The following is a 27,407-nucleotide window of genomic DNA, read 5'->3' on the forward strand; positions in this document are numbered from 1 at the left end:
ATATTTCCGAGAAGATAAAATAATCAAAAAAAATTGATTGCATTCATAAAAATATATTTTTATAATAATTAGAAATGTTGAATTACTGACTCAATTTTGTAACTGAACATTTTTATTTTTCATATGCATTTTGATATTAAAAGTAACCTAAAGCTGTTGAGCAGCTTTCACAAGAATTTCCCTGTTTAAACTGTTTTAAAATGTGGTAGTTTATTCGACTAACTACACGTGGACTCGGTTGATGACATGTTCGTCACGATATCTGTCTCAGATTCCTCGGTTAGAGCAAGTGACCTCGGGCAGTAAGGGTTGTGAATGAGGAGCCAGTCGGCTAGCCAGACCAGGGGGTCTTCAGGTCTCTCCTTGCACAGCTCCTCGAGACCCTTCAGCAGGGTGGAATTCACGTTTCCCTGCAGATACTCGTTGATCTGCCAGTCGCGTAGCACTGGACCAACCACAACTAACAAAGTTACATCAATTATATTATGTTCACTTCTACACCTTCCTACAGACTACAGACTCACAGACTCACAACGCACCCCAATTGGGGATGACATAGTCCCACTGGCTACAGACTCTTGGGAGCAATTGGGAATCTTGTGCAGCATTTACATATAAAAAAGTAAAGGGGCAGAAGCACCACTTAAAAACTTACTAAACACTAAACTACATGCATATTGAGAATTGCGTCAATTCCAACCTAACCTATCCTATCCCAACCTGAAAGGAATTGTGAGGACACCCGCAAAGAGACCATCCAAAGTATTCATTAACCCCTCCAGCGTTTGAGGGTCATATATGACCGGGCGTCCATATTTTGTAAAAGTATTCTTATCTTTTTTTCTACCATGCGGAAATACTTAATTTAAAAGAATTTTAAAGAGAAATAATAATTCTTTTCAGTTTGCCTCAAATATTTATACTAGAATCCATTAATAAAATTATAAAAATAGCCAAAATGAATAATTTATATTTCGCCCTGCTATCGTAACAATCCGTTTAACTTTAAAAATTATTTTTTATTATATGAACGAGATAAAAGTGAAGGTACAATTTTCTTACAAATTTCCCAAAAAAAACGAATGTGTTGTCTAAATATCGAGTTCTCTCAATTTTTCTATGATTGAAGTAAAAATGTGGTTAACATTTTTCTCTTTTGTTATGAAAATTTTATTACATATTTAGAAACAGTAATGTTTATTTTAAATGCATACGCCGGAAAGATAATTTTATCTATTTTCTATAACAGTATTCGTTTTTAAGGAAAATTAAAAAATAATATGTATAAAGCGTATTTGAAACACACAGAATATATTGCAAGCTTTACAAAACTGATGAAAGTACTGAAGGGTTAACCCTCTAAACCAAGGCTGCCCAACCCCAGGCCCGCGGGCCACAATGTGGCCCGCGTGAACCATTTTCAAAAAACCCGCCAATCCGCCAATTTGAAAAAGTGTCGCGGGCCCGCGGTAAAACAAACAATGCAGCTTGCGCGTGGTCACCAGTGTTGCCAACGAAGGCGATTTATCGCTATTTAGGCTACTCAGAACGAGAATCAGCGACGAAAAAATCTAACCTGTTGAACTCAGTTTTTAAACAAAAATACACCGGTTTTTGATATATAATATTTTGTGCGTTTTGGGTGCGCGGAATTTTTTCTCAGCGAAGTTCCGTAACAACCCCCCCCCCCCCCACGGATTTCAAATATTTTGTGGGGAGCACTCATTTTGAATTTTTTTTGTGGGGAACCCCCCCCCCCCCATGGAAATAGGAACCGTCAGGTATTCAGTGGCCCGCCAGTGATTCAAAATCGTCAATTTCGCCCAACTGTTAAAAAGGTTGGGCAGCCTTGCTCTAAACCCTAAACAATTTGCAATTTAGGAGGCAGGTACCACCGTTCTGGGAACCATTTATCGAACAACCAACACCTCTGCCATAGGTCGGCCCAAGTGGTTAGTTGCGTTTGGTGACTTAGCATGGGTGCTCCGTTTCATGGGTTGAGGTTTGTCTAGGTCTTGGCGGCGGTTGTGCCTGCCCACCATATGTGTGGCGGACCAGTTGAGGGAGGCCCTTTGACTTCTCCAGCTGGACTCTCTCGACCCATCGCTTTTAGGGATGGATTTATACGTCCGCCACATGGACACACTGACCTCCAGATTCCTACCCACACAGCATCACCAAATATGATATGGGCCCTGAGGTAAATTATTTTCCTCATGGTCTATATCATATTTGGAGAAAACGAGAGAACTTCTCAATACAGGTAGAAACTCATCAACGGAGCTGGTAAGACTAATAACAGGATACTGCCGCTTTAGGAAACTCACGCAGCTAACGGGAGTGGAAAACAGAAAATATATATAAAATAATGAATCACCGTTGCACTTACACTGCATCATTGCATTGCACCACTGCATTGGTTGCCAATGTCACGCCTTGATGGAAGGAGGTTTAGATACCTGGGGCGCCACATTATGGAACTAAGAAACATCGCCAAACATCCAATAATAACCCTGTTGAACTTCATTGAAGGTAGGACTGGTCTATTGCTAAAAGGTAAGGTGAAATATGGGAGATAACACTATGGGCCTATGGCCTAACTGTCTCCTTATCCTTATAATAATATCCTTGTAATATTAATTTCTTATAATTAAATTATAATATGTAAATGACATCCTCAGCACGGGAGATCCCAGTGAGGATATCATTATATCTATGTGTTAATAAGAAAAGAAGACAATAAATCATTATTATTATTATTATTATTATATTATTATCAATAATAATGAAATGTTTACACAAAAAGTGTATTTCTGTCACCAGTTTTTCTCATTAAGTTAAAATAAATAGAATCTACATTCCTTGCAAAATCAGTGTAAAATATTGTTCCCGTTCTGGAAGAAAAAAGGGGGGTGTGGTGGCTGTCGATGTCGCCCGAATCCTTCTGTAAATGAACAAACTCAATGAACGGAGTCAATTAAAAACCCTATTTACCGATGAAAGGTTATACCATTGCTTTCTGCATCTTTTCCAGTACGACTTGTATAATATCTCAGCATGCAAGTCGGCATTTTGAAGTTATTGCCGGAGACCTGTGTCCGGCGAGCACTTGTAACAAACTGAAGCCCATGGTATCACACAGCGGACAATTAACTACTGTTTGTGGCCAATACTTCGAACGCCAATGTTAGCTCTATCTACATACCTCAATGGTTTTTCTGTGGACTTTTCAAAACATTTTTCCGATAGATTATATTGTAGATTTTTGATAATTTCTTGCAATCGTTTGGTTAATTTTAATGGTAATGAGATGACAATTTGAAAATAAATTTATTTTGTATTAGCTGGCGCACCGTAGAACTATTAACAGGACACGGTCACAACAGGAGACCTTCTCTGGTTAATTGGTAAGAGCATCTGTTCTGGACATGCTGGCTTAAAACTGTGCAAAACCATTTTGTGTTTTTTCTTATGTGCTATTTTTAGTGGACTGATTTCATGCTAGACAGCTGAAAGATGTTTACATATTATCATTCAAATATGACGTATCTAGTGTTCTTACGCTCTGGGAAGAAGTAATGGATCTCTCGTAAGGCGGCAGCGTGATCGTCACTTCCGTGCACTGCGTTGTTATACTCATCCTCCTCACTTGCCCGTATTCCATAGCTGGCCCTTATAGAGTTGGGCCAGTATGCCTGAGCCTCCAAGACACTGAAAGATATTTCAAAAGGCCATTAAATAATTAGCATCAGACAATAGTTTTTGATTATTGTTGATGTGATGTGAGCTGGATTCAACATTTACCAATCCAGAACCAAAATCATTATGTATTTTGAATGTGGAAAATACAGCACTGCTCCATAACACTGCAAAATAATATATTATAAACATATTGCAAAATAATATTATCTATCGTGGTTTGGTAACTCCTTTGTTCTGTATGAACAAAATAAACTTTAAACTGCTCTCCTCAACAGTCAGGATTTTGTAGATAAGATGGTTTACATAGGAGGGGTCGATATGTAGATACATAAATATAGTAGGACTCGATCATAGGTATTAGAAACAAGAGATGGGCCATGAACCATTATTATTATGAAACCACACTCATAAAAGTGTGGTAAACTTCATTCACCCATACTACCGTAAATTGCATGCACGCACAGCAGCGCCCATGCTTAGGGTGTCTACCTTGCACACCAAACATGAAAAGAGTCCTTCGCCGCTTTGATGTAGAGGTGTGAATAACGGTTCTTTTCCGATACCTAATATAACAAATAACACCCCAACCCAATAACATAATATCATACCTGTTATTTAATAACATAGTATTCCAAGAATTTGGATAAGCTTGTAGATACGTAATAACGAACGGCATCGTTATTCGTTGCTGTGGCCGAGCGGCTGAGTCGATAATGAAATGTTATAATATGTTATATTCATATTAGGGCAGGAGAGGAGCATTAAATAAATAATGTTTAAAATTTGATGATTTGTATTGCTTTGCACTTTTCTAGTGACGGTTAGTTTGCATATACATTATGAAGTACATAAAATTGTTGAATTAATTTTGAATAAATACCTCAAATAAAAAAATATATTTTTACCACTGGAGCGATTACAGAAATAAAAAATATTCTCCTTGATTGCTTGACATTCCTATGCGAAAAAAGTTCATTCCACATTAAAAATATCTTACCGCCGAATTTGAATATGGAGACACACAAAACTGATTAAATTGATATCTAGGCAATGAATCTAACTATATTTTATCATATATTTTTATCACATATTTTTAGGATTTAGCTATTAAAAAATAATAAACTTTTTAATTTTTTTACAGAATTTATTCTCAAAGCCACAAATCAATCCGAGACATTTAAAATAGTATATAATAAGTAAATAATGCCACTAACGAAAGGAACGGAATAACAAAATTATCAAACAATACTTCGTATATCTTCGGTGATCGGGAATTACCCGAATTACGTTCTTACCTTCTTAGAACTTGGAACTTCCAAGTTCCAAGAAGTTAACATTATTTCATAATTTTGTTATTCCGTTCCGTTCGTTATTCGTTATTCGAATTATTTAGTTATTCAGTTATTTTACAAGTCAACCGTTCCATGTCAGAACGGTCGACTAGTCGACTTATAAAATAACGGGAAGTTATTCAATACTATGTTATGCGGTACTAGAGTAACAGGTATGCCATTATTTGAAGATACTATGTTATCCATACCTGTTAACGTTATATTAGGCACACCTCTACTTTGATGGTCTGTGCAGTCTAGACGTAGCTTGGCGACAGCCGGCATGCTTCCATGCCATATATCCTTTTGTTTCTATTATCTGTGATAACGGTTATAGCATGTGTGACCCCCCACAGAAGTGGAATAAGAAAAAGATAAATAATCGCTGAGCTTACTTGGTGGGACCCATGATCCTCCTCCACTCAGCGATGGCATTGGGCTTGGCTATGCAGAGGGCCACTATGGGTGTGCTGGACATCCTCACCACAAGGTTTGGGAAGTAAATTTGCCCAAAGTGCTCCGAGTAGAACTCTGCTGCCTGCTCTGGTGTGAGGTGAACTGTTCTTTTCTGAATGCAACATGGTAAGTATTTTAAATTATTACAGCAACCAAATTTTTTTACAAAAATTTCAATATGCATAATTTCCTCTGCGAGTGGACCGAACCATGAACATACCATAGGTCCATGAATATTGGATTTTATGCCATGCTACACTAGCGCCTATAGTGGCCAGAGTTGCCAACCTATACAAGTAAATAATGCCAATATTTCACTGGAGTTGGGCATAATTGATATTCTAGGATTCTAGGGTTTTTACTACGACGCATTTTCCTTTGCGTAAGTACCTACCTATGATTCATTTTAGCCGGTAACCAGACAACTCAGAACGGTGACAATAAAGAATTCAATTTTTGTTTTAATTTCATGAATGTTTTACCTTCTAACTAAAATACCAATGTTTTTCAATTTTTTTTTACAAGTGTCCATTTCATGGTTAAAATGTATATTTTTTTGTTACATTTTATTATTTTTCCCAACTTGCTGCACTACCTTGCTTGTGTACGACTTCATTTTAAATACGAAAATATGTATTTAAAAAATTGAAAGTGCATATTATTTTAATGATAGAAAACATTACATGAATAATGTTGAATAAATCAAAAAAATATAGGGAAATAAAATAAGAACAGATAAAAAAATTATTTACACGTGATTTAGTATAATTAATTGAATGGCTAACTACCCAATTAATCTGAATACATTTAAAAAAAATAAGTATTAAAAGAGAAAAGTATAAAAAAAGTACTTATCTGTCCATAAATTTATTATCTGTGAGTAAAAAACTAAAATAAATTCCCGTGTAAATCTGATGCATGATTTTTTCAGCAAAATCACTCAATATGCCTGAATTACATCTGACGTTTGCTCGGCCGAGACCATAAATAAACCACTCACGCCGAGTGCTCAGCTGATGTCAATGACCAAACAAAATACATAACCGGCGTGATCGGTACAGTCAGTAGGTACTCGGCCTCATAAATAAACCACTCACCTCGGCCTAGTATCGGACGAGTGATTCAGGCGAGACAGTGATATCTAGAATGGGATAGAAGCAACGCCCAATGACTCGGTCGAGTAAGTAAGTACCCCCACCATCCGCTTACTCAACTCGGCGTGACTCGGCGCTTCACTCGCTCACTCGCCCTCCACTTGACCAGCGCAACAGACGAGTCAGTCAGCGAAAGAAAAATATACGTTTTTCAAATATTTTGAATTTGTTTTATATTTATAACATTTTAGAAGTGTGTGACGTTTATTATCTGTGCGAGTTCATTTGATTTTACAAAAAACATGGCAAAATGGGATAGTAAAACGACATTGAAATTTATCCTGCAATATAAATCACACGAATGTTTGTGGGATTTTAAATCGGCCGCATACAAAGATAAAAGTATGCGAGATGCTGCTTATCTCAAATTGATAGAAGCCATGAATTTGCCTTCCTTTGGTATAGCAGATGTAAAAAATAAAATAAAAAATTTGAGATCGACATACAACCAAGAAATTAAAAAAATCGAAGATTCTAAAAAATCTCGCTGCGGAGAATCTTCAGTTTATAAATCAAATGTAAAATGGCTCAAGGAACTGGAAACTACCATGAACACCGGAGAAAAGAGGAAAACATATGATAATGTGAGTTCAATTATTTATTAATCACATTATAATGTTGAACCATTCTGTTCTGCCGTGACACTGCTGCAGCGTTATTAAAATAGTGGATATAACTTTCTCGAAGCTCTCTTGTTTCTCTTGATGGATGATTTAGCCCAAACCAGTTATACTTGGCAATTGGTGGTTAACTTGTTTGTCTCCCCCAAGTATTATTTCTCCTGTATCTACACTTCAAGATCTAAGATGCTATGTGGGAGAAACACTCTCAGAAAAATATGCAACGCGCAGTAGAAATAATTTTATTTGTGACTTGTACACTAGTCATTATAAGTTTCAGAAATATCCTAAATCTACTTGCAAGAAAAAAAAATTAAATTAAAACTGTCTGTCAGCGCTTCTCAGATTGACTATAATCAAATACAGTTTTAAAGTATCAGTTTTTATGTCGATACTACTATTTCTATTGTTCTCTTTTATGTATTTTATATTTATATATTTTTTATCTATGTATTTTCCGTATTCATATGTAAAACAATTTGTCATTCTTTTGTAAAAGCCGCTATAATCGGCGTTAATAAATAAATAAATAAGAATGCCGAAGTCGTTTTCAACTATTCTTCGAGCTCTTGACAGTCTATAATTGAATATTTTTTGTTGTGACGTTAAAGGTCGATGTGTGGTTTTAATAAATAAATCTTCAGAGGAAAATCGTCATCACTTACAAAAAAACCCACCACAAGGCAACAATTCATTTTCAAGTTGTGCAATATATTAAAAACTTCCTAAAAATACCGCCATCTGAGTTTTTTCCATTTGTAGTTGATATAACTTAATAAATATATTAACTCTTCTTCAACCATCGTTAAAATTTTTTTTTGATATTATTCACCATTGTCCAGAATGTGTAGACTGGTCAACTCAAGTCAAAACCTTAACTTTTTTGGGATAAGTCTGAATGATTTTTGCCGGTCGCTAAACAAGTGACGGAATATTTTAAGTGTCCTGTGGTCCTGACCCACGGCGTAGTCTTGACTTGATTCGACTTGTCACTTTATTTTCTTATATTATATCTGCCTTATGTCTTTGCTTTCATGTACCTTTGTCTAATCCTGTATTTTTCATTTTACTATATTCGTGTTATTACTTAGTAATTTGGACGATGTCCGTTAATAAATAAATAAATAACGAAAACAGTAATCGAGGTCAACAATGGCGAATAATACAACGCTATTGGATCCCCTTGTAGTTCCAAAATTCGCTTCCACAATTTGGAGGTGCTTGAATGGTAACCGTGTTTACCGTCAAAACTACCATGAGGGAGGCGGGTTTGTGTACCGCCGCCCTGGTATTGGATAACCAACACCTCAGCCAAAGTGGTTCACTACGTTTAGTGATATAGCAAGTGTACCCGGGTGCATATGGTGAGGTGTGTTCAGGATGCGCCTGCCCACCAGCTGCGTGGCGGGCCAGATCGGGGGAGGCTGGTTTGGGGAGACCCTTTGACCTCTCCAACTGGTCTCTCGACCCATCATTCTCGATATTATACATTACTCCTGGATACACTGACCCCTAGATTCCTACCCATCCCTCATACATTTTTCCTTCCCAGAGCTTCCTCTCCTCAAAAATACCCCTAACACAGCATCCCCAAAGATGACAAAAATGAAAAAAAATTACATCCAGCAAAATTCAACCTTTTCTATAACTTTCCACTCTTGACGATATGATACCTGAAAATAAATAAGTTCTATTATCCTTCAGTTTTATTTTATTTTATTTGGTTTTACGCCCAGCCGGTCTTTTACACGGATTTTAAGAACAGAATATACAAACTTTTACAAAAAAAAATAATGCGTTATATCACAGTAAACTAATAAACTGTATTCGAAACAACATTAGTAAAACATGAAATAGTTAGATAAAATAAGATAGAAACTAGAACAATATTTCATATGAGACAAATCACTATAACTAGATTACCAACGCTACTATAATTTGTAGGATTCAACAAATTGCTGGAATAGATTACGCTTAATTCTATAATGGAGTCAGTAAATATATAAATAGTACGCCCAAACTTGTTGCCCAGATCACTATTGGTTAATGAGTGTCTGGTAAGTTGGTTGTGTATGTGTTGCAGCAGAATGTTACATTTTGTCTTGTTTTCCTAGTGGCAACGATGACAGGACTATCAATGAATATTTACATAACTCTCCTGTCAGACAGTGTTATTTGATGCAATTGATTCATCAAAAGATAAAATTAATGTGTTCGATTGGAATTCTGTGCTTAAGATTTCCCTACTTAAGAACATTACTTACTTCCTATTATTCTTACATTAATAAACTTATAAAAAAAATTCGTTTTAATATTTCATTATATATACTTTTCAGATTAACAACGAGCAAGAGACCGTGTGGGAAAATTTTAATAATGACGATCCTCCCTCGTCAACATCAGCCCAATTCAATGCAGACGATTGTACGCCCTCAAGAAAAAAGAAAGCTAGAAGACTCAGTAAGCATTTATGCGCATCTATTAACCATAAGGATGACGAAGAAAATGCATTCGACGCATTTGGAAAGAGTGTTGCAAAACAATTAGAAAAGTTATCGGAAGAACGAGCACTTTTAGCGCAGAGTGCAATCCAGAATCTTCTGACGGAATACGGCATTCAGGATTTAAGAGAAAAAAAGAGTTCCATGTCAAGACAACCTTACACCCATTCATCATATTATGTAACTTCGCCATTATCTAATCCTGAACACCAGTCTGCAACGGAGTCCAGTGATTTAACATTTGTCCAGCCGGCACCGTCGCATTTTGTACTGACCGAGTACAAGACATCACCACAGACATCACCGTAGACATCTCATTTTACAAATTACAATCCACCATTGAGTTCAATTCCACAAACTGCACCTACAGATGGGCCTAAGTTATTCTTCCACTCTCGATTAGATTTCTATTTGAAAAAAAAATATGTGTTTGTACGTACATACGTGTAATTTCAACTGTTAATAAATATCTACTCAAATGTAAATACTAGTTTTAATTTATTTACCTTAATGCAATCATAAATAGCTTCCTAAACTTCTGGGATAAAATTACAATTAAAACATAAAGCAACTTATAATTTCTGGAATTCGTTTTTATGTATTTTACTAGTTATCATTTAAAGCAAATAATCAAACTACTCTAATCCCAATCTCCCGAAAGTTCTATATTCGATTTGAGAGGCGGGTATGGGTTACCGCCGCCCGGGGAGCCATTTATTGGATAACCAACACTTCTGCCATAGGTCACACCAAGTGGTTCGCTACGTTTGGTGACTTGGCAGGGCTGCCTAGGTTCATCTGGTGAACTGTGTTCAGATCTTGGCGGTGGATGCGCCTGCTCACCAGCTGCATGGCGGGCCGGATCGGGAGAGGCCGGCTTGGGGAGACCCTAGCGGGAGGGATGGATTATACGTCCGTCAATCCTGACACCCCTAGATTCCTATCCACCCCTCATACCCTTTTCCTTCCCAGAACTTCTTCTCCTTTCTTTCCTACAAAATACCCTCCACACAGCATAGCCAAAGATGATATAGGCCCTGAGGGAAAACATTTTCCTCAGGACCTCCTGTATGACGTTAATGTAAAATAATATATTCGAATGTAGGAAAACGAGTGACTCGGTCGAGAATTCGACAGGTGTAATTCGGTTGATTTTTCTTAAATCTAGTTTTGAATACCTTTCGTGAACAAAATTTTATTAGTTAGGGATATATCCTATTGTATATGAAGGGACCAAGGAATATATGGGATCATAACAACATATTTAGAATTATAATAGATGTATGCCTTATGCTTAATTCCTTGAAACAAACCGTAATTGTTTTATATGTGGTTTTACCTTCAAACCCAAGTAACACAGATAACAAATAAATTCACACATAATATATAAATATAACTATATAATTATTTGTACACCGCGTTATTTTTTCGGTAAAGTTGTCAAATTTCGCATCATGCAAAGGCTACTTAAAATAAACAACACTTGATTTCAACTTAAATATCTAATGGAAACAACTATTTAATAAGTAGGGGGAGACGTACACATTAGGGCGGAACGAAATTTTTTTTTTCTAATTCTGATTTGGAATAGTTGTATTAAGTTGCCAATTGCCATCAATTACCTCAATTAAAAATATAAAAAAAATATAAGACAACGGTAAGAGCCCCCGCCAAGACATCGAACATTTACAAAAACGACAGTTTAGGGGATATTTGCGCGGCCTAGAAAATAGTACAGAATTTATTAAAATAGGTTTATTTTATGAAAAAACATATTCAAATATAGTTAACTAGCTATTGCAATCAAATATTTCTTTATTTTAATATACTTTGGCGCTGTAACAGAGGTTCAAAGTGCGGGACGAAGCGGAGAGCGGCACCTGACAATCTACGAAATGCAGTATTTTGTTTAAACTACTGTCGATAATTGTCTCAGGTGAAAGGTCGCGCGTCAATTATATTCACGAGTACTTATTGATAAACGTTTTTCAAGTGAATTAAACTGATTTCTAGAAGACAAAATTTAAAATGTCCGATATTTGGTGTAAGTGCAGAGTTGAAAGAGAATATCCTACCTACGTATGAAAATGTGATGAAATTCTACGAATGGGTTAGACAAGACTTAAAAGTAAGGAATAACACAACAAAAGAACCTACGTATTTGGAAATTGCCGTAGTAGTTTGAACGAAAATTGAAGAATTGTGGATAAAATCTTCGATTCCAATTGTCACACACAAAATAATCTTACAGTTACTAAAAAGTTATCACTCGAAGTGTTATAATTTGAAAAAGTCTTTGAAGAAACTTAAGGAAGAAAAGTTAGAAAAGTTCAGAGTACAGAGTAGAAAGATTTTTGACATAGCTGCAAGTAAATGTCAAGAATTTGTAAGCTGTACTTGTTTGAGAGAAAAAAAAGTTCCAAAAGAGGAACAAATGTTTTAAGAAGACCAACGCACTAACTGACTAATGGCTTTAAGAAGAACTGATCTTATCCATAGTAAAAAAATGCTGAATAGAAGATTACGTACTCTCAAACAAGAAATGAGGCATAATAGATAGGATGAAACTAAAAACAATAAGGCAGAATGAGACGCGAGCAAATTTTAACCGAATAAAGAGTAACAGAAATTCCTTCATTATATTTCGATGGAAGGAAAGACAAGACGGCTAAAACTGTTTTAAAAAGATCGAAGAGGCTTAGAGTGATTGTACAAGAGGAACATATTTCGATTATAAAAGAACCAGGTACTGTTTATGTTGGGTATGGGGTTCAAACATCGGGCAGTGCAAGAAATATTGAAAGAGCTATCCACAGATTTTTAACGACTTAAAAGATATCACTAGATGGTTTAATGGCTGTTGGCTGCGATGGAAAAAACACAAATACAGGGAAAACAGACTATCTCGACCATTGCAATGGATAATTTGTCTCTTACACTCCAATGAGTTACCATTGAGGCATTTGTTTACCTATTTGGATGGCCCTACTGCAGGACCTAAATCATTTGCAGGTCAAATCGGTAAAGCATTAGAGATATGCGAGACGCTGCCGTTGGCTAACTTTGAGAAGATAGAAGGTGAACTACCTCCACAAATCTCAGTACAGACCAGAAATATTTACAAGAAATTACTACTGCTGTCATAAATGGATCCTGGTCTCCTGGATTTATTAAAGAGAAGCCCAGGTAAACTACCCCATGCCCGCTGGTTGACAAGAGCTAATCGCATACTGCATTTGTATATTTCTACAGGATCCACAACAAAATCTTGTGACTTTAGCAAAGTTTTTCGTATAATCATACGCTACTGTCTGGTTTACTATCAAAACACATTCATCCTGCAAAGATGGTTCAAATCATTTATGGAAGCTCATTAACAGCACTAGATATTTGTCTAACGAGTTGTTAGTGATAGTGGACCCTGTTATAATTTGTAACAGTTACTTCGCTCATCCAGAAAACTTGTTGTTGAGTATGATAACAGATTCATGTAAGCACATTAGAGAACTCGCTGCAAGACGCATTTAAAAGGCTCGTCAAGTTAATAAAAAATCTGTTTCGCGCATTTTTGAGGTGCCAAAAGTGAACTTAAATGCATGTTCTTACATAGACATGATTGACTGGCAACAAAATAAATACGAACCCTCAATACTGATGAATATTTCCGATGGTCAGTTACAAGATCTTATTGAAAATGGAGAAGATACATTGTTGAAGTTTATGAGACTGACTTGCCATACCCAGGCTGTGGAAAGATTTGTAAAAGTTGTGACAGAAGCAGTTCTAAGTGCATTCGACAAGATAAGACGAGAGGGATTCATAAAATCTAAATTAGCATCTCGAAAACTCATGCCAAAGTTTGAACCTAAAAATGGTTTTTTGCTATAAAAAATGATTTTATTCATACCAACATAACTTTCTTAATCTGTGTTTAATTTTGAAATAAATGTTTTTATTAATTAAAATTTACTTTTATTTTATCATTTCATGCATAACATATTATATTTACTTATTATTTTGTTTATGGGGTGTTTAATACAAAACGTCTATAAAAACTTAAAAAATAAAATTTCAAGTCCCTGGCGGGACCTCAAGATGTCGAGCTAGAAGTTCCAAATTGAGAACTGTTATTTAGAATTACATAAAGCAACTTTTCCCTGGTATTCCAATTCGAATTTCGAAAAAAAAAAATTTTTCATACAAAAGTGTTCCACCCTAGTACACATGCTCATAATAGATTTTTGATAGTTAATTGGGTTATTTTAATAATTTTATCGTATTTCATAACCTTCAAACTTAACTTTGAGAAAAAATGGAACTTGAATGCATCTTTTACCATCTCCCCCGACATAAAAAGTTATTTCTTATAGTAATTAAGTTGAAACCAAATGCCATTTATTTTGTTTTTTGGGTATTAAGCGTGAAGCAGAATTCGATAAATTTATATTTTTCTCCACCGTTGACATACAACGAAATATTATGAGCCCTATCAACAAAAATCTAAAAACATTTATTTAAATTTAAAATTTTCGAAATATTATCGAGAAAAATATAGTAGAAATTGCAGCAATCTCTAACCCCAATGTTATCATTCGTAAACATGGCAACGTTCTATTTACTTTTCATTCAATATTATTGAAATTTTTGAAACATTCAATGTGAAAACATCGAAATTATAAATGTTTTCTTACCGATAAGATGTCATAGCCATTCTTTTTGATAATGTCTTCAATTTCTGGAGCAAATTTCACAGCTTCTGGTTTGATGAGTGCCAACGTTTTCTCAACTCTCAAATCATATTCACTATTGTCGATCGTGTCCGACGAACAATCCGACATTATTAAATAATATTTCTTTGTGAAGAGCGAACTACGCAACGACTGTACTTGGGTACTCTCGGAGCGAAATAATAGAAGGTGAAAACCAAATTAAAAATCAAAAATCCCAAGTGAAAAGTAATGCTAAACTAACACATGCACAATAAGTACTAATTGTTGTTTGGCACACTTCTCGTTGCCATGACAACCGAGTGATTCCAAAGCTAAAGTATTTATGAAAGGACTACAGCGGCCCAATTCTTTTATCGTCTATTTTCAGCTATTACCAGTAACTGATTATTGGTTTTATGATTTTTTTAGCAATCAATTAATCGATCTATGAAGTAATTAATATCTTACGAATACGTTAAGTGGAATAATTATGTTCATTAAAACCAAAGAAACCGACGCATCGCATAATTTTAACAAAGCAAATATAATTAATTTCTCATTCTCGTAACTAAATGAACAGCAGGTACCTAACCTACAGCCTAAAATAATACATGCAATTAAATAATGTATTAACCGATCTCAACTTAGATTTAATAAAGTCTTAACCGATCTCAACATAGATTTAATAATGTCTTAACCGACCTCGAATTAGATTTAATAATGTTTTAACCGATCTCAACATAGATTTAATAATGTTTTAACCGATCTCAACTTAGATTTAATAATGTCTTAACCGAATCAACTTACATTTAATAATGTCTTAACCGATCTCAACACAGATTTAATAATGTCTTAACCGACCTCAACTTACATTTAATAATGTTTTAACCGATCTCAACTTAGATTTAATAATGTTTTAACCGACCTCAACTTAGATTTAATAATGTCTTAACCGAATCAACTTACATTTAATAATGTCTTAACCGACCTCAACTTAGATTTAATAATGTTTTAACCGACCTCAACTTAGATTTAATAATGTCTTAACCGAATCAACTTACATTTAATATTTTTTTTTTTAAATCTGAGAATATGTCGATTTATATTTTATTTACACTTTTTTGTAAAACGGTCAAAACATTTGGAGCCGGGTCTACACTCCGATTCATTTGAAAGGACATTAAACAACCGATTTTTTCAAATTTGTCCAAAAAAAAGTGGGTGTGTCAAGCCTACGCAAGACAGAAGTGAAACTTCTAGTATTCCTCTCTCTCTATTTTCATTTCATCATCTCTATTTTCTCTCTTAGGTTAGTTTGAAAATTAGAGGTTAAATAATTCAACGACGAAGCATGGATTTGCTTTTTCTAATATTTTCTCATAGATGAATGACGTTCGATTAATGTATAGTTCCAAAAATTTTCAATTTATTCACAAGTATACAATATTACATAAATAACAATATTACAATTAAAAATTACAAAGAAATTACAATGACAATTTACCAATCATGTGCCATTTTCATTGTCAATTTCATGAATATCATTTCCTAATGTCGTGATAATTGGGTTATGGTAACTAAAGTGCGAGATATATACATGAGCACTTAAATCCTTAATGAATCGTGCAAAAACTGCATCGATTGTTGTCCCGTGTCGGGAGAGAACGTTCGTGAGCGGCTCCCCCACCTCAACAAGCGCATATGGTGAGAGAGGGACAGTGAACGGTGAGCGGTGGTGGGGGTACCCGCATTTTCGTGTCGATCCTGACTCGGTTTTACTCCGTCCCCGAATTACGCGCCTAAAGAAGTTTCACTTCAAAATCCAATTTTGGACTCGATTTACTCGAAAACGAAATCTCGAATCAAAAAAAAAATGTACTCCAAAATACACTTTAAATGTGATCTTGATTCATCAGTTTTCTACGTAGTAGTGAAAATAATATTGCGAGGCTCTCGTTCCCATTTCAATATAAAGAAAATAATTTTTTATTTTATTTTTTTTATTTATTAACCAATATACATATAATACGACAACAACAGTGACACGGTGAGCACATCAAATATTCGCTCTATACAAATTAATAGAAAACCAGTGAATTTCTATACTCAAAAGCAGCGAAAAGTATATTAAAACGTGGCTTCAATTGCCCACAAGTGTAACTGGTCTTACATCTTTTAAAAAAGTGATTTTAAAGTGTTAAAAGTGAAAACAAAATAATAATTAAAAGTGACTCAGTGCGAATATCTGGAAGATTATTATTGCTACCTGCCTTGTCAAACTTACTGTCTCGCAGTGTATTGCCTACATAAGTACTCATAGAAATATTGCATAGGTACTCGGAGTAAACCAACTTTCAGGGGAGTGAAACCATTGCAGTTAAATAATTAAATAAAAATAATAACCTTTTTCTACTTGCAATCCAATTTTTACCATAATGGATGTCGAAGCATTGATAACAAATGTAGAAAATGCTGTGGCTGCATTTAATGCCTGTTTAACGGATCCAGCAAATAAGTTCACGAAAGACCAAATAACAAAACTAACCCCAATTACAAGTCATTTCTTAATAGCTATTGGTAGATTGGCGCAAACGGTGTCTAATAAAACCGCTAATCTAGAGGGTGAATTACGGGCTTATAAGGAAATCGGAATAAATATCCCAGCCCCACAAAACAACCTCGACATTTGCGAGGTAATTTCTGAAATTAATGAGCGTAGCGAAAGAGCTAAAAACATCATTCTTTGTAATATACCCGAAAGCACTGAAACGACTGCGGCCAACAAATTAATAGATGACAAAAACAAGGTAACGGTTTTAATCTCTGCTCTCGATGATACCGCAAACCGTGATATGCTACGCGTTTACCGCATTGGAAAACCAAGTGTTGAAAAACCAAGGTCCCTTAAAATAGAATTCAATAACTCCACAACATCCAGAACATTACTAAGTAAACGTCATCTTTTAAAAAACAACACAAGGATATACCCCGATGCTACAATTTTTCAACAAAAACATCTAAAAAATCTAAGAGAAGAACTGGAAAAACGAAAGTCAAATGGCGAATATGATATTACTATAAAATATGTAAACGGAAACCCTAAAATAGTGCAAACACCGCCAAAAAACGATGCAAACTCAAGATATACTACCAGAACGCGCGGGGACTACGCACCAAATTAAATGAACTACGTTCTACAATATCGCTACACCATTACGACGTATATGTGCTGACAGAAACTTGGCTCGACTCGGAAATAAAATCAACAGAACTCGGACTTAACAACTACAAATTTTTTCGCTGCGATAGAAACTCTAAATCCAGTTCCAAAACAAGGGGAGGCGGAGTACTAATTGCAATAAAGAAGAAATTGATGTCAAGAAAACTCAAAACAAAAAATAATACACTCGAACAACTATTTGTACAAATTGATACCACTGTAGAAAAGATAATAATTGCAACTTTATACACACCGCCACTATCTGATGCCGGAAACTATCGAAGCCACAGCGAAGACGTTGAAAATCTACTCTACAAATACCCTAACTCTAAAATTATTATTCTCGGGGATTACAACCTCCCTAACCTGAAATGGAAAACAAGTGATAGTGGTTTCATTGTTAATGAAAGTCAAAATGATCGTGCACGTGAGATATTAGATATGACAAATTTTTGAAATCTTTTACAACATAACTTTATATACAACATAAATGATCGTTTACTAGATCTAGCAATATCAAATTATCCTAAATTGTTCATTGAGAAATGTAATGATCCTCTGTTACCTGTTGATAATCATCACCCCCCTCTTTATATTAAGTTAAATATATGTGGCGTCGAGCCGAAACCCGTTGAAAAAACTCTCAACTACAAAAAAGCAGATTTTGAATCTATAAATTCTCATCTTTCGCATGTTGACTGGTCTTTTTTGTCTGACGTTAATACCGACGATTCCTTAGAAAATCTATATTCAATATTCTCCACCACTATCAAATCATATGTACCACTATTTACTCCTAAAAAACATACATATCCAACTTACTTCTCATCAGAACTAATAGCCTCACTACAACAAAAAAAAATACTTCATAAAAAATTCAAAAAAACTCTGAAGAAAATCGACTATACAAATTTCAGTGAAAGTAGGAAAAAATGCAAAGATCTCTCTAAAATCTGTTATAAAACATATATAAATTCTATCGAGAACACAGCCTTAAACTCGAACAATCTCTGGAAATTTATTAAAAAAATAAAAAACGACAGCACAGACTATCCTCCAGAAATGCACATGGACGACAAATACGCCAACAATACGCAAGACATTGTAAATCTTTTTTCTGATTTCTTTAAAAATGTTTATGATGATGAAACACTAGAAGAAAATATTCCTTCATACACATTCAAAAAAACCACACATTTAACAGACTGCTACATCACCGAAGAATCTTGCAAAAAAAAATTAAGTTCCTTAGACATAAACAAGTCTGCAGGCCCGGACTCCATCCCGCCAATTTTTCTAAAACAGTGCTCCTCCGTATTGTCTAAACCACTAACCATTTTATTTAACCACCTACTATCCTCTGGATATTTTCCCGTCTACTGGAAATCCAACTATATTATTCCAATATTTAAAAAAGGTGACGAGACTGACATTTCAAACTATCGACCAATATGCATACAATCTGTATTACCCAAAATCTTTGAATCTTTAGTTTTGGAAGAAATATATCCCACACTAACAAAGTTAATAAATGACAAACAGCATGGCTTCATTAGAGGTAGATCAACTACAACAAATTTACTACTGTTTCAAAACTATATATTGGAGTCTTTTTCTAAAAATAAACAAGTTGACTGTATATATACTGATTTTTCGAAAGCCTTTGATAAAGTGTCTCACAAAGTACTGATCCAAAAACTTCATGCTATAGGAATCAGAGCAAATATGTTAAGCTGGTTAAGTAGCTACATATCTGGTAGAACTTTACTTGTTAAAATAAAATCTTTTTTATCTAAACCATTTTTGGCCACTAGTGGCGTACCGCAAGGTAGTCATCTTGGCCCAATTTTATTTATTGTTTTTATAAATGACATAGTCAACTGCTTTAAAAATGTCAATGTACTGCTATTCGCCGACGATATTAAATTATATAAAGAAATAACTTCCTTAAACGACTGTCAAGTTCTTCAATCTAATATAGACATGCTAAATAACTGGTGTTCACAAAACAATTTATATTTAAATGTAGAAAAATGCAAAATTTTGACCTTTTCCAGAAAAAAAACATCAAAATTTTTTGGCTATTCAATAAATAAAACAAATTTAGAAAGAGTAAAGGAAATGCGAGATCTTGGCATAATAATGGATGAGAAACTAGACTTTACGGCCCACATTCAACAAACTGTGAATAAGGGTATGAAAACATTAGGTTTTATATTAAGAACAATTAAAAACTTTGAATCTTTACAAATCATAAAACTATTGTACATATCCCTTGTTAGAAGCCTGATAGAACATAACTCCATAGTTTGGTCGCCCTTCTACAATGTACATATTCATAATGTTGAAAGAATTCAAAGAAAATTTCTACGCTTCGTCAATTTTAAACTTAACATCCCTTTAGAACACATAAATTACCAGTCATTATTGAATCATTTAAATATTCCGACATTAGAAAACAGAAGAAAAATAAACGACCTAACCTTTTTATTAAAATTATTGAACTCTAAATTCGATTGTTGTGAACTCCTGCATTTAATAAATCTACACATACCTACACGAACAACTAGGCAAATATCAACATTTTACATACATGCATCTCATTCCAACTATAGTTTTCACTCTCCAATACAACGTTTACACAGTGTTGGTAACAAATACTTAAATATTTGACAATAATTTGAACTTGGCCAACTTTAAACGGAGTATGTGCGAACTATTTTTACCTAATTTGTAAACTATTGTTATACTTTCTTATTATCATTATGGTTGATTTTGTGGATTTCGGAAGATTTTATATTTTTCGTCTCACTTACTCTATCCATACCTATATTTTTAAAATTCTTATATTTTATGTAACATATTTTGTCAACTCTGATATTTTTTTATGTAACCTGTATTTTGCTAACACTGATTTTTTTATTTTTTTTTTAAAATTTTATATGTAATCTGTATAACTAAAAATTAAAGATGTACATTATTATAGGTAAAAGCCCTATGGGCGTTTAAATAAATAAATAAATAAAATAAAAATACATAATAAACCAATGTATATAATATATATCTAATATTAGTGGTAACAATACCTCCCTAATTGAGAAATTCTCGTGTTTAGGGAGGGAGCACTATCAAATTGACAGTACTATACAAACTTATCAGTTGTTACAATTTGGATGCATGAAGGACTACTTTTTTATACATAATGAAAATATAAGTTGCAATTTTTTTTTTTTGTATATTATGAAAAAAATTTTATACATAATGAAAAATATAAGATGGCATTTGTTTTGTACATAATATAGGTTGGCACATCGTAACACATACTTAAAAATTATTTAATAGTAAAATGTTTTTTGAGTTTTTGTTTAAAAATTTCATAATTCCTCTCGGATTGTATTTCTATAGGGAGTTCGTTAAAGCATTTTATTGCTGAGTATGTGTAATGATGTTGGGCTGTTGTAGTATTAAGTTTAGGGATTATTATTTGTCCTAAGGATCTCGGTCTGGTGCTTAGTGACTTTATTGTTAGTTTGTCTTTATGGATTTAAAGTAATGCGTTTTTTTGATAAATTTTATTTAGTGGTAATACTTTGAATTCATCGAATAATTTTTGGGTTGAATAGTCTAATTGTTTCTTTAGAATAATTTTAATGAGTCTTCTATCTACTATTTCAAGTGGGGTTAAGTTGGTTTTATACGCTCCTCCCCATCCTATTATTCCGTATTGCAGAACTGATTGGGCTAATGCATAGTAAACCTTTAGTAGCTATGATTTATGTAATATATTTCTTAGTTTGAGGAATACGTTATAAAGTTTACGTATTCTATTTAAAGTTTGCCCAATATGTTCTGTCCATTTAATATGTTGGTCTATAATTATGCCTAAATATTTAATATTATTTTTTTTGAGATTTTTGAGCATTTAGGTGAATTGCAGTTGTCAGTATAATTATTACAAGAGTTATGGATAGTTATATTGGAATTTATTGTTGGGTCCATTTTGTCTGATAATGTGAAAGTCATGAAATAGGTTTTGTCAGAGTTTAAGAAGAGGTAGTTGTCATCCAACCATTGTTTTAAGTTGTTTATTTCAATATTCGCAGTTTGATAGGCTTCTTCCCAAGTTTTTTTTTCTATGAAAACTGTGTCGTCGGCGAAAGATATGATTTTTCCATTTTTTGGTACTGTAAGCATTTCATTCACGTAAATGATAAACAATATTGGTCCTCGAACTGTCCCTTGAGGGATTCCAAATTCGGAATAGGTGGGTTCACTCAATATATTGTTAATTTTTACGTGTTAGTGTCTTTTATGAAAATAACTTTTAAACCATTCTTTAACTGTTCCTTGAGTACAGCTACAGCTACTTATAGCTACATGGTGCAAACCTTTGTACACTATTCTCCGTAAGAATTTTATCTAATCATAAATACCTGAAATATTACCCCTCAAATTTAATATGTAGAGAAACAAGTACAAACTGATTCATAAAATACTAAAATAGTACACGTACACACATCAGCAATAAAGCCGTGACTCGTAAGTCACCAGCAATATTGTCGTGATTCATGATTTTTCAGATTCCAGTTGGAATACTGATAGAAAGCATGAGAATTATAAACGGTGGCGTTATATGAGAACTCTCTTTTTTATGAACTAAATCGTAATGAATCAACCATGTCATTTTATTACAAGGAATTACAGATTATGAAGTCCGAGAAAATACTCAATACATGCAGTGTCCGAGAACGCATAATTAAAATGACCGAGCGTTCAACTCGAACAGTCGTAGTGCGTGTTCAATATTTTAGTTCCGTCTCTGTTCACAGAGAAGGAACCGAGGAGGACGGAAAGGAATTAGGTGGATAAAGGGTAGTCGGACAGGTTGCTCGGGTAGAGGGTTGATACAAGGGGGAGCTCGCCACCCTTTGGATAGTGCGAGAGAGAGCGGGAGGGAGGGTAGCTCCGTCGCTCTCGCCTCGCCACCCCCAGCTAGGCCAGTGGTGGAGGAGCCAGTCGATAGCGGGCGGGCATGCGCACCCCCAGCACCAACCCCCAGCCCCCAGCCCCCGGCCTAGCGCACCCGCCCGGCCCAATGTGCCCCGTACTGACACTCATGTCAACACGCCAATGGCCGAAACAGAATGCGCGCGTCAAACATAATATAATCGTGCGAATCCGTGAAACATTCGGTAATCCGATCATTGTTTATTATCCAAATGATATCGTAACGGGAGTGCGTCAACGTTAGAACAACGTCTTGTGTCGTAAGCTACCTATCTATGGACAATTCGTGCGTGCTGGATCTTCTCATACGGTGCTTTGCCATGACTGAGCCGGAGGACCTCAACTTCACCGCCTTCACAGACCTCTGCAGGCTGTGCTCTCTCAAGAGCGGCCCCAGACTGCACATCTTCGACAAGGACGGCGAACAGAGGCAGATACTCTTCAAGATCAGATCATGCCTGCCCACTATGGTGAGTTGCACAGCACAGCACAATGCGTAAGCTTTCTGTTTGTGTAAGATTATCAGTATCGTCACGTATCGTGTAATGAACTGATAGTACCCATGTACCATCCCTCTTCATTTCTAGTGGCTCTACGTTACTTGTTACTATTACTTACTTCGAGCTCTGAGGTACCTACTTATAGTGACATTTCCTTTGTGCGAAAATATTATGATTGATTTCCAGACAAATATAAAATATTATGATTGATTACCAGACCAATATAAAATATTATGATTGATTTCCAAACATATATAAAATATTATGATTGATTTCCAGACAAATATAAAATATTATGATTGATTTCCATACAAATATAAAATATTATGATTGACTTCCAGACAAATATAAAATATACCTCTTAAATAAAATCAAATTTGCACACATAACAGTAATAATGAAATATACAATCATACAGCGAATAAGTTGTGAAATTTACGATGGACTTTGCATTAAACTGATAAAAACAAAATGATATGAAACTATAATAATAAAACATTAATCTGATTAAATTACTGTGGATACATGGCTTAATATTAAAAATTAAGTTCCATTCAAATATTAATATTTAAGATTGCATATTTATTAAATGAATAATATTAATTTGGAATCCTTTCAAAAGCATCGCCATGACAACGATTAAAAGCGCTATTGCACAAATGATGCTCCACGTTTTACAAAAGGGGGGAGCCCGAGCACATGTGCCCGAGGGGGCTCCCTCCCCCCTCCCGCCCGTACTATCACGACCCCTGCCCCTGTCCCCGTGGCGCCCCCTCCACCCGTATCACTGCCTTCCCCTAGCGGGGGACACCCTCGCCTTATCACGGAAAGGGGGCACTGCTATCAGTCGACAGCGCAGTTCGGTGACCCCCGAATTGCCCTGTCTTGCCCTACTTAATGGAATTGGCGTGCATTTGCTGCGTGAGTACTGAGTATCATTAGACACAATTATTGCATACCTATTCATTTTATTAAAAAAAAAGATTATATAAACATTTTTTTTTAATAAAAAAAATGTTTATATTATATTATGTGAAATCTGGGACAACTTCTGGAATCTTAAACCAGTGGCGGCTAGTGACTTTTGGTTGTACCAGAGTGCTAATATTATAAAAATGGCATTTTTATGTTGTTGTAGCTGAAAACTTTTTTTTTTTTTAATTGATTTTTGTATAAACATTTTCAGGAAATTTAAATTTTGCCGTGTGCCTCTCGTATTTCCTGAAAATCTTCAGAAAAGAATAAAAAATCATTTTCAGTTACAACTAACTAACTAACCATCATGCCATTTCCCCGCAGGCGTAGGCAGAGAGGACGGACCGCCAAACAACTCGGTCTTGGCACACACTCCTTGCCTCATTCGCATTCATACAAAGTCTCATACATACTCTTCCATTTTCTGACTCTTGGCATGGCCCGATTTAAGCATCTGGTTCACTAGATCGTATATTCTCCTTACACTCCATTCTTCGCTCATTCGCTCTACATGCCCAAACCATCTAAGCGTCACTTTCTTGATCTTACTCATTACACTTACATCAGCCTTGCACTCTTTGCGGATCTCCACATTTCTTACACGATCATATATGGTTTTACGACACATACGCCTCAGGGATCTCATTTCTACAACATTCAGTCTACTTTCATCCTTTCTCTGCCAGTCCCATGCCTCACTTCCGTACATCAGGGTAGGTAGCAGCACTCCATTGTGGACTGCTAGCTTTGCTTCTTTGGACAATTTTCTGTTAGCGCCAAAATAATGCCATTTTTTGTAATATTGGCACTCTAGTAACCCAAAAGTTACGATCGGCCACTGCAATAAACCTCATTAATTTGCTTTCTAATGGATGTGTGTATACTAGTTTTATAAATTAAACGGTGTCTGGAAACTAGTGGTATAAGCGGAAAACTGTGAGAAATGTGCATCATCTCTGTATGATGCAGATAAAAACATAAGCTTAATCCACAAAACATGTTTTTTTTTTACTTCCACCGTTTTTTCTGAATTATTTTTGGTTAAGATATTATTAAAGTTATGCTTCGACACTTTTCAAAAGACAAATAACAATCCCATAACACATTTTTTCGAATTCGACCGATAAAATTCCAACTTTAAACTCGAGTTACTCCAAACCAAAAATCATAAAAAATAAAGTTATACCACAAAATCGCCTTCAATTGTGATGTAAATAAAGTTAAAGATGTTATTGTAGGTATTATCGGCTTTTTTATAAGTATTCATCTTTTATGTGAGTTCCGCACAATTGTCGCAACCGTCTTGAGCCAGTGAGACTATGGCATCCCCAATAAGGGTCTATTGTGAGGTTGAAGATAATGGGTCGGGGAAGGATGTGGGGAAATACAGCCATATAGCCAGGTATTTCCCCACATCTTTCCCCGACCCATTATCTTCAACCTCAATACCAAATTATGAAAGTATCTACCACTCTGGAGGAAGGTGTCGCAAATAATGCATCAATGATTTTGTAAAATATTTCACTTTATGGAGTTATTTATTCTTATTAATTTTACGTAGTAAAGTAAGTTTTGCATATAAAATTGCATTGCATTGCAAGTACATATTTTTAATTATGTTGTTTTTTAATAAGTACCTAAGTAATATTAATAATGCTAATACGATAATAGTACACAACTTTACTACTGATCCTGTACAAGTCGCAAGTACGTCCGAAACTGTTGAATTTAGCAACAACCACCTTGGTATCGATTATCCAATCCAGGCCGCTCGCAATCGCCGTCGAAAGTTCATATATTGGTTCGTATTCGTGAGTCTCGTCGAAGGTACAGGGTTTTCTAATAAGAGGTGTTTTCTAATAAGAGGTGTTATTTTGAATAGCCCGCTATTTCGGTAGATGTTACTTTTGAAGCTGTCATTTTTTGAAATTTGACAAGCAGAAACTACGCCATTAATAAAAATTGAACGATACACGCTTCAACCACGCATTGAAATTATTAAAATTCACTTGAGTGAATCAAATGCAAATCATCTTGAGTGATGAGGCCCATTTCCACATCGGTGGCTTCGTCAACAAGCAAAATTGTCGCATCTGGGGCTCGGAAAACCCAAGAGTTACTGTTAAAAAGCCTCTCTATCTTCAACGTGTGACTGTTTGGTGCGGTTTATGGTCCGGCGGAGTCATTGGACCTTACTTTTTCGAAAATGAGGCTGGAGCAACACTTACGGTGAATGATTTTTTATGGCCGGAATTGGATGGTATTGATCTAGACAACGTTTACTTTCTACAAGACGGCGCTACGTGCCACACAAGCAACGAAACCATTGATCTTTTACGATTGAATGTCAAAATAACACCTCTTATTGGAAAACCCTGTACATACTTGCCAAACGTAAAAAAGTCATAACACTCGAACGAGTGGGTCGAACCACTAGTTGTTCTAGAGGAGTGACTTCGTCGAGAATCGCGCCCCAAGTCTTAGAATGCTTGATCGAAAAACCCTCGACTCTTTGTAGAAACGGGCGGCCCGTTTGATAGATTTCCTCTTCTTAAAAAACGGATTGCCATCTTTACAGCACAGACGTCAGATGGGAATGCGGTTCAATGGAAAACACTCCGAGGAACTAGTGTGATTGATCCCTTCAGCACCGGTGCATAGTCGGGAAACATTCAAAACGCGCGCCGAATATTCGTACACTGTTGAAACGGTGATCCGATAAATCATCACAATGATAATTCATCACATCTTTAAAAAGTTATTTAAAGTCATGGGAAGTGATGAATCAAAAACTTTATTAACTGGGTTAAGTAGGTTAGGTCAGGATAGGTTAAAAAAAAAATTTCATCGTTTCTAATGACTTTATATCACTTTTTAAAAGTGTGTTGAATTGTCACTGTGTTGAGTTATCATGGAACCGTTGAAATTCGTCACATGAGTACAGGTCGTTTTCAAGTAATGTTGCTTCAAAAAGTGAAAATTTAAAAATATTTGTTACGTCAGTTAGCCGTCTTTCTACCGTCGATATAATATTAATGTTAATTTTAATTTTATTTATTAGATAATATTTTACCACTGTAGTTTTGAACAAAGGCGTTTTTTAAGAAGAAATTAAATGATTAATTCAAAACTAAATACACATGTTCATATTGTTTATATTTTCATTCCCTTGCTAATGAGCGTGTTTTGGATTATGTGCACCTGAAAAACAACCATCACTCAACATTAAGAG

General features: G+C 35.1%; 2 protein-coding genes across 2 annotated transcripts in view; one reads left to right on the top strand and one right to left on the bottom strand.

The window, feature by feature from the left end:
- Positions 1-82: 82 nt before the first annotated feature.
- LOC149421011 (nucleoside diphosphate kinase 5) lies at positions 83-14,658 on the bottom strand. Its single transcript, XM_089635326.1, has 4 exons — positions 14,456-14,658; positions 5,429-5,601; positions 3,563-3,711; positions 83-460 (listed from the first exon to the last, which is right to left on the bottom strand). Exons 1-4 carry the CDS (start codon positions 14,600-14,602, stop codon positions 219-221), a joined length of 711 nt encoding a protein of 236 aa, XP_089491452.1. The 5' UTR covers positions 14,603-14,658; the 3' UTR covers positions 83-218.
- An 8,175-nt stretch (positions 14,659-22,833) lies between these two features.
- Positions 22,834-27,407, top strand: part of LOC149421012 (uncharacterized) — a 40,056-nt gene continuing 35,482 nt past the window's right edge. The window contains exon 1 of the mRNA XM_089635328.1: positions 22,834-23,170. Within this exon, the coding sequence (XP_089491454.1) occupies positions 22,976-23,170 (195 nt within the window). The 5' untranslated portion in view covers positions 22,834-22,975. The remainder of the gene's footprint in view (positions 23,171-27,407) is intronic.

The sequence above is a fragment of the Hesperophylax consimilis genome, chromosome 9 (assembly GCF_061612785.1).
Source record: "Hesperophylax consimilis isolate HC1 chromosome 9, BYU_Hcon_1.0, whole genome shotgun sequence".
Lineage (NCBI taxonomy): Eukaryota > Metazoa > Arthropoda > Insecta > Trichoptera > Limnephilidae > Hesperophylax > Hesperophylax consimilis.

What these genes read in the sequence shown, in the direction of transcription:
- LOC149421011 (XM_089635326.1), bottom strand. Translation starts at nt 14,602, where the DNA reads ATGTCGGATTGTTCGTCGGACACGATCGACAATAGTGAATATGATTTG. An exon ending in AGGATCATGGGTCCCACCAA is followed by an intron (nt 3,712 to 5,428) that starts GTAAGCTCAGCG and finishes AATATCTTTCAG; the next exon opens with TGTCTTGGAGGCTCAGGCAT. An exon ending in CCATTACTTCTTCCCAGAGC is followed by an intron (nt 461 to 3,562) that starts GTAAGAACACTA and finishes TAACTTTGTTAG; the next exon opens with TTGTGGTTGGTCCAGTGCTA.